Raw genomic sequence first — 8604 nt, forward strand, 5'->3', positions numbered from 1 at the left:
CTTATGGAAAAGGACCTTTAAAGTGGCCCCAGTCCTTCCTGGAGGGGCAGCCTCAGCTCTGCCTGCCTCGCTCATTGATCATTTCCTTGGTTATTCACAAATTCTAGTTCTCTGACTCACATATAAGAAGAGCCCTGCTGGATCAGACCAAGGTGACTTCATCTAGTCCCAGAGTGGCAGCAACGTTTGGCCCTCCAGATGTTGCTGACATCCAGCTGGTTGTGCTGACCAAGGTGGACGGAAACTGCTCCTTCCCTGGTTATATTTCAGGGCCTAAAGAACTCTCTGCTTCCATACTTCATTTCCACAATCTGGGCCTTTTCTACGGCCCCCAATTCTCTTAGCATACTTTAAAACCTCCTAGCAGCGTGTTAGAACAGGGCTTAGGCACCACCACCAGAGACAAGACAAACTATTAAACAAGTCGATTTATCAAAAGAATAGTGCATACGTAAGAGAATACTGAGATTTACTTTAGGGTTTACAAAATAATGCTTGTTGACATCAGAAGTGCCCTGATGCTGGATCAGACCAAGGGTCCATCCAGTCCAGCGCTGTGTTCACACAGTGGCCAAACAGCTGTCGACCAGGGATGAACAAGCAGGACATGGTGCAACAGCACCCTCCCACCCATGTTCCCCAGCAACTGGTGCACGCAGGCTTACTGCCTTGGATACTGGAGAGAGCACACAACCATCAGGATTGGTAGCCACTGATAGCCTTCTCCTCCAGGAATTTATCCAACCCTCTTTTAAATCTATCCAAATTAGTGGCATCACTACATCTTAGAATCATAGAATAGCAGAGTTGGAAGGGGCCTACAAGGCCATCGAGTGCCTGGAACGCTCTACCAGAACATTTGAGAACTACAAGTTCAACCGCAGCTTTTAAAGCTCAGCTAAAGACTTTTCTTTTTCCTAAAGCTTTTAAAACTTGATTTTGTTCTGACTTTATACTGTTAGTTTTACCCTACCCAGTGCCTGTTTACCCTACCCTGTGCCTGTTTGCTTTCTCTTCCCCTCCTTATTGTTTTATTATGGTTTTATTAGAATGTAAGCCTACGCGACAGGGTCTTGCTATTTACTGTTTTACTCTGAACAGCACCATGTACATTGATGGTGCTATATATATAAATAATAATAATAATAATAACGCCCTGCTCAATGCAGGAATCCACCCTAAAGCATCCCTGACAGATGGTTGTCCAGCTGCCTCTTGAAGGCCTCTAGTGTGGGAGAGCCCACCACCTCCCTAGGTAACTGATTCCATTGTCGTACTGCTCTAACGACATCTTGTGGAAGTGAGTTCCATAGTTGAACTCTGCACTGTGTGTAGAAGTCCTTTTTACCTGTCCTGAATCTCCCACCTATCATCTTCATGGGACGACCCCTTTGGGTTCTACTATTATGGGAGAGGGAGTAAAATGTCTCCCCATCCACATTCTCCGCACCATGCATAATTCTGTACACCTCTATCATGTCTCCCCTGAGCCTCCTTTTTCCAGGCTGAACCATCCCAGCTGTGTAAACCTTTCCCACACTGGGGTCGTTTTCCCTCTTGAGGCCCCGCTGAGCCTTCCAGTCCAGGGTGGGGGCGTCCAACGGCACGTGTTCCTGGCACTCTATTCATTTTGGAGCCTCGTCACCCCCAGTGACCCTGTGTGGCAGTTTGCCCCCTGCAAGGTTTCAGGTCTGCTTGACACGAGATGCCCTCTTTGACATGCAGAGCAAACCCTCCCCCCTCCCCCAGGACGCCCCTCCCTGTCTTTCCTTTAGAGATGACCGGAGCCCACCGGTTCCCCTGTGTTCCACCGGAGAGTGTCTGTTAGGCCCACTGTCTGAATGCTGGAATAAGCTGTGAGAGACGCTGTGAAATGACTTTGCAGTCACAGCCTCAGGCCGTGTTGCAGAGACACCCCCCACCCCACAGACACAGACACTGACCGGGCTCGCACACTCACTGCCACCCACCATGGTTTACTTAAGCCACGGTGGGTTGTGATGCACGCTGTCCACCCTTTTGAGTACTCAAGCCACATGGGCAAGCAGTCGCCATGGCAGGCTTATACTGTCGTGCAAACCTGGCCAGGGTGGCTTCTGTGAGGGTTAAACAACTCTGGCGTAACCCTTAAACAAGCCATGGGGTTGTTTCAACCTCGCATAAGCTGCCCTTGGCAGGTCCGCATGACACGATAAGCCTTGGATATACAAAATGGCAGCCGGCATGCACCGCATCCCACCGTGGCTTAAATAAGCCACGGTGGGCTGCGCGATCATGTGAACCGGCCCGCTGTGAGTGGCGCAAGAGGCTCGTGGGCTGCTGACGAATACCCATAGCACACAGAGGAGGGCCAGGATCTCTTCTCGATCCTCCCAGAGTGCAGGACACGGAATAACGGGCTCAAGTTAAAGGAAGCCAGATTCCGGCTGGACATCAGGAAAAACTTCCTGACTGTTAGAGCAGTGCGACGGTGGAATCAGCTACCTAGGGAGGTTGTGGGCTCTCCCACACTAGAGGCATTCAAGAGGCAGCTGGACAACCATCTGTCAGGGATGCTTTAGGGTGGATTCCTGCATTGAGCAGGGGGTTGGACTCGATGGCCTTGTAGGCCCCTTCCAACTCTGCTATTCTATGATTCTATGATTCTATGACCATCAGCCAGTCCGCGTGCCAGTCCTCGTCAGTGCTGGCGCCTCAGGTCTGTGCAGGCAGCAATGAGAGAGAAATGGCTTTATTCTCAGAAGTCTTCTTTTAAAAAAGCCCGTTTGTTGCCCAAGGGAGAGAGTCTCTCCTGGCCCAGAGATGGAGAAATGGCCCGGCGCAGGGTAGATATTCACGTCTGCCTTGACTGCAGTGCCTCGACCCCCTTCCGCAGCGTCCTCTGCCTCCAATGGCATCACTTTCCTTTGGTTTTTGATTAAGGCAGTGGTTCTCAACCTGGGGCACTCCAGATGTGTTGGACTGCATCTCCCAGAATGCCCCAGCCAGCTGGCTGGGGCATTCTGGGAGTTGTAGTCCAACACGTCTGGAGCGCCCCAGGTTGAGAAAGGCTGGATTAAGGGATCACTGCTGCCTTTCAAGAAGCTTGTGTCTGTGTGTGGTGGTAGTGGAGACCCCAAACCGGCAGCAGAGAGAATCCAACGGAACTGTCCGTCCCCCCTGGCCTGATACTTCTAGCTTGGACAGCACAGCACCATAGGTGAGTGTGTTTCATGGATCCTGAGCCCTGTGCATGGGGAGGGGGGCAGCTTGGCATGTGCGTGTGTGTGTGTGTGTTGCAGGGAGGGGGCATTTTGAGGGGCAAAGCAGTTTGCAAGGAAACACGCTGCTCCTCTGCTCAAAATGGCACAGCCCGAGGGGTCCTGGGGCCATTGTGCACATTCATGGTTTTAATTTTTGTGAACCAGAGAGCTTCAGCTATTGGGCAGTATAAAAATGTAATAAATAAAATTAAAATAAAATAAATTTGCATGGAAAGTGTAGCCTGGCCTTGGGGGTTCTTTTAGATCCATCATTGTCACTGGAGGCTCAGGTGACCTCAGTGGCACGGAGCGCCTTCTACAAACTCCGGTTGGTGGCCCAGCTATGCCCCTATCTGGACAGGGATAACCTGGCTTCAGTCGTCCATGCTCTGGTAACCTCCAAGTTAGATTACTGCAACGCACTCTGCGTAGGGCTGCCTTTGAAGACGGTTCAGAAGCTGCAGCTCGTGCAAAATGCAGCAGCCAGATTGATTTCAGGAACCAGAAGGTTCGACCGAATAACACCTGCTCTGGCCCGCTTGCACTGGCTGCCTGTATGTTTCCGAGCCCAATTCAAGGTGCTGGTTTTGACCTATAAAGCCTTACACGGCTTGGGACCACAATACCTGATGGAACACCTCTCCCGACGTGAATATACCCGGTCACTACGTTCAACAACTAAGGTCCTCCTCCAGGTGCCTACTCCGAGAGAGGCTCGGAGTGTGGCAACGAGGGACAGGGCCTTTTCAGTGGTGGCCCCCAGACTATGGAACGATCTCCCTGACGAGGCTCACCTGGCACCAACGCTGCTATCTTTCCGGCGCCAGGTTAAGACTTTCCTCTTTGCCCAGGCATATGGCGGCACATCTTAATCACTCACATGTTTAGCTTTTTAACGGTTTTTAATGCTTTATGGGTGTATGTTCTGTGTTTTAGAATTTTAAATTTTGTATACTTGTTTTTATCTCATTTTAGAATTTCTGTAAACCACCCAGAGAGCTCTAGCTATGGGGGTGGTATATAAATGTAATAAATAAAATAAATAAATAGCTCCAAGTAATCTCACCAGCTTGCGGATTTCACCATGCTACAGATCCTTCGACTGGGCTGGGCAGTAGCGGCACGGTGCTACCGTAGTTCCAGTCTTTCCGGGGTGAAGGGTTTCACAAGGTGGTGCTGGGGGACATCTGCTCCAGCCCATGGCCAGGGTCACATTCTGTCCCTTTTGGCTTTCAACATCTGCATGGAACCGCTGGGGGAATCCCTCCAAGGTTTGGGCTGAGGTGCCACCAATGTGCGAGTGACACTCAGGCCTAGCTCTCCTTCCCTCCGAGTGATCCTAGGGGTGGGGGGACGGGACGGCCCTGAAATCTTGAAGTGATGCCCAGAGGGGCTTGGGGGATGGATCATGGCAGCAAGCAGGCGGAGTCTTAATCCACACAAGGTGGAAGGACTGTGGGTGAAGAAGACCTAGTTAGGCCTCATCTAGAGTATTGCGTCCAGTTCTGGGCTCCACAATTCAAGAAGGACGTAGACAAGCTGGAGCGTGTTCAGAGGAGGACAACCAGGATGATCAGAGGTCTGGAAACAAAGCCCTTTGAGGAGAGACTGAAAGAACTGGGCATGTTTAGCCTGGAGAAGAGAAGATGGAGGGGAGACATGAGAGCACTCTTCAAATGAGAGCTTCGGCTATTGGGCGGTATAAAAATGTAATAAATAAATAAATAAATAAATAAATAAAAATACTCGAAAGGTTGCCACACAGAGGAGGGCCAGGATCTCTTCTCGATCCTCCCAGAGTGCAGGACACGGAATAATGGACTCAAGTTAAAGGAAGCCAGATTCCAGCTGGACATCAGGAAAAACTTCCTGACTGTTAGAGCAGTACGACAATGGAACCAGTTACCTAGGGAGGTGGTGGGCTCTCCCACACTAGAGGCCTTCAAGAGGCAGCTGGACAACCCTCTGTCAGGGATGCTTTAGGGTGGATTCCTGTATTGAGCAGGGGGTTGGACTGGATGGCCTTGTAGGTACCTTCCAGCTCTGCTATTCTATGATTCTATGATTCTAAGGGTGCTGGGCGTGTCCAAGTGGCCCTGGGCTGGACTCCAGAATCGGCTGTCAGCGTTCGTCCACACAAATGCTGCCTGTGGAGCAACCTCATCCATACAAGGGACAAAGCAGCAAACCGTCTTACAAGAATCTTTGACAAGTAAGATTGCGTGTGTGTGCGTGAGTGTAAAATATACTTCTATACACTGAAAGTACTGTATAACAAGCACAACGAATGGCTGTGACCCACCCAGAGAACTTTGGCTTTGGGGCAATATAGAAATGAAATGAAATAAGCAAAAAGCAAAAACAGATTCTCGCAAGGAAGGAGCTGACCAGCCTCAGGCGTCCCAACAAACACCCGCAAAAACACGTGTTTAACAGGCCGAGGAAGAGCCCTGAGCAACGGCCTGCTTAGCCAGCCACTCTGGGGCAGAAATTCTGCAGGATCAGCGCTGGGGCTGGGACTGGGAAAGACGAGGCGTGCAAAAGCCACTTCCACACTCCAGGGAAATGACCACCCCCGTCTGTTGTGCTTAATGTGTGTTTAATGGAGAATGTGCAGAAACAACTCAGCTGGCTGCATGCCTTCCCTCAAAGGCACGGGGCCCGCGCATGGCCCGGTCAACACGCCGGGTCCCCGAATGGCCAACTGACGCTCGAAGCTCCAATCAAAGGCAAGGGGCCGTTTCCCTCTCTTCACCAGGCAGAGCGCCCAGCGCCCAGCCCAGAAGAGACATCTTCTGCTGCCCCCACGGTCTCCCTGGGGTTCTCCAGCCAAGAAGGACATGTGCTTCCAAGGAGGGATACCTAGGCTAGGCTGAGGAGGGCAGGGGTGGTGGTGTCTGTGGTGGCGACAGCTCCAGATCCTGGCTCTCCTGCGGTGCTCAGTGGAAGAGCTGGTTTGGGGACGGTCCTGAAGGTGTCGCCCCCCACATCCACTGCAAACCACCCACAGGCCCCGGTTAGAATCATAGAATCATAGAATAGCAGAGTTGGAAGGGGCCTACAAGGCCATCGAGTCCAACCCCCTGCTCAATGCAGGAATCCACCCTAAAGCATCCCTGACAGAGGGTTACGGCAAGAACAGCAGGATGGCAGCCATCCTTCTGTGCTGGGGCGGCATCAAGCAAACACTGTGCTGAGCAGGGCTGCTGCCATGTGAGGGGGGGGGGCAGGCAGCGTGTAGATCCTGCAAAGCCCGCAGGAAGTCGGTGGCAGACGCCATGTTCCTGCTGCGGCGTGGGCAAAGCCTTGTCCTGCTGGTAGTAAATAACTGATAAAAGGAAGGAAGAAACCCCCCCTCCCGCTGAGCTCCAATGCCTCTCAAGAGCCAGTTATCTTGGCCTCCTGCTCAGCCAGCACAGCCGCACCCCCCAGGAGTGGCAGCAGCTGCCGCCGCCTCCCCTCCTGCTCCCCAGCCCCAGCCACACTGCTACTGCCAGCCCCAGCTACAGACACGCCCAGACGTGGAGGAGGAGGAGGAGGAGGAGGAGGAGGAGAGGGAGGGTCATGGCAGGGTATAAAAGTCTGGCCAAGGGGACCTCTGCTCAGCTCCCGAACTTTCCTCAGCCAAGAGAAACACCCGACCTCCATCATCCACCATGGTGCACTGGACCGCCGAAGAGAAGCAGTACATTCAAGGCCTTTGGAGCAAGGTCGACGTTGCTTCCATCGGGGGCGAGGCCCTTGCCACGTAAGCCCACTTGCGCGGGCGGCCGTTGCTTCGTTGGGATAGGCCGGGCGCTCCTCTCCCTCCCAGGTAACCAGGTGTGTCTCGCTCTCTCCCCTCCCTGCAGCCTGCTCTTCGTCTATCCCTGGACCCAGAGGTTCTTCCAGGACTTTGGGAACCTCTCCAGTTATGCCGCCATCAGTAGCAACGCCAAGGTCAAGGCCCACGGCAAGAAGGTGTTCAACGCCTTCGGGGAAGGCGTCAAGCACCTGGACAACATCAAGGAGACGTTCGCCAAGCTGAGCGAGCTGCACTGCGACAAGCTGCACGTGGACCCCGAGAACTTCAGGGTGAGGCGCCCCCCCTTCTTTGAGGGACTGCCCTGCGTGTGTGTGCGTGTGGTGCGTGCGTGTGTGCCTGCGTGCGTAGCTACTATCACTGCCACCAACCCTTGCCTCAGCGAGGGGGCTCGTGGAGGGGTGGGCATCTGTGCGGGTGAGAGGACGTCACCGCCATCTTTCAAAACTGCCCTGCGGTTCGTTCCCGGCCGTCCTGCTCCCTTTGTGCATTCAACCCAGCTGAGCGGCGCTGCCCCGGGACAGCCAAGCCCCCCACCCCCTCTCTAATGACAACTCTTCGCATTCGTCTGCTCCCCCGCCCCCCTTCCATTATCTAGAGCTTTTCAACACGTACAACGTTTCATATTCGTCGTCGTTGCGAAGGGCTTGTCTCTGGTCAGACAAGAAGCTGCCATCCGAGGTGGAACCTGAACCCAGGGCTCTAGGGCCAGTTCACCCTTGTGAATGGCTAATGGCCAAATCCCGGCAGGGAATACGCCTGGCTGAGAGCGGCCCGTGGTTTCCCAGCAGTAACCTGATGACTCCCTCCACATCACGGCTCCTGGGTTTTGTTTTTCTGCTGTGGGGAAACCACAGCCCTTGCGTTCGGGGGACAGGGTGGCTGGCCGAGGGCTCTCCAGGCCTCCGGCTCCCCAAGCACCCGGGGGCTCACGCGCGCTCTCCTCTTCTCTTCCAGCTCCTGGGTGACGTCCTCATTACGCTCCTAGCGGCCCACTACGGGAAGGAGTTCAACGCGTGCTACCATGCTGCGTTTCAGAAGCTGGTCAGCGTGGTGTCCCACGCTCTGGCCCACCGGTACCACTAAAGCGCCTTGAGGGAGGAGCCGAGGCCCCGCGTTCCCCTGGCCGGCCGCGGAGAACCCCCTTCCAGCCCTCAGTGGCAAATTCCAGCTAATAAAATTCACCCTCTGCAATCTGAACTGACGCTGCGTCTCTCTGTGGGCGATGCTGGCAGTGAGGCCTTCAAGGGTGGGGGGAGGGAGGGGGCTGAGAGCCCCACGAAGGTGGCCTGGCAACCTGTCGAGCATGGGGGAGGCTTGCGGGGTGTGTGTGTGTGTGTGCGTGTCAAACCCATGGGGAGGGCTAAGCCATAAGAGTGGTTTCGGGACATGGGAGCGTCTCCACCCTGGTGACTTCCTGCTCACTGGCTAATCCTGCACCACCAGCCTCTCCAGGGCTGCGGGGGGTGGGAGGGTGGGGGTCTCTCTCCTCCTCCTGTCCCCACACTGCTTTTCAGGCCCGTTTTCCTGGGCGCCAGCTGTCCTTCCTGGCCAGGGACT

General features: G+C 54.1%; 1 protein-coding gene across 1 annotated transcript; it reads left to right on the forward strand.

Moving 5' to 3' along the window:
• Positions 1-6837: 6837 nt before the first annotated feature.
• Positions 6838-8244, forward strand: LOC134399325 (hemoglobin subunit beta-like). Its single transcript, XM_063127330.1, has 3 exons — positions 6838-6990; positions 7094-7316; positions 8002-8244. The coding sequence occupies exons 1-3, from the start codon at positions 6899-6901 to the stop codon at positions 8128-8130; spliced, it is 444 nt and encodes a 147-aa protein (XP_062983400.1). The 5' UTR covers positions 6838-6898; the 3' UTR covers positions 8131-8244.
• The last annotated feature ends 360 nt before the right edge of the window (positions 8245-8604 follow it).

Source organism: Elgaria multicarinata, chromosome 5 (assembly GCF_023053635.1).
Source record: "Elgaria multicarinata webbii isolate HBS135686 ecotype San Diego chromosome 5, rElgMul1.1.pri, whole genome shotgun sequence".
Lineage (NCBI taxonomy): Eukaryota > Metazoa > Chordata > Lepidosauria > Squamata > Anguidae > Elgaria > Elgaria multicarinata.

Excerpts from the sequence above, each read along its gene's own strand:
- LOC134399325 (XM_063127330.1), top strand. The coding sequence starts at position 6,899 with ATGGTGCACTGGACCGCCGAAGAGAAGCAGTACATTCAAGGCCTTTGG. Across the intron at positions 6,991-7,093 it reads GGGGGCGAGGCCCTTGCCAC|CCTGCTCTTCGTCTATCCCT; the intron begins GTAAGCCCACTT and ends CCCTCCCTGCAG. Across the intron at positions 7,317-8,001 it reads TGGACCCCGAGAACTTCAGG|CTCCTGGGTGACGTCCTCAT; the intron begins GTGAGGCGCCCC and ends CTTCTCTTCCAG.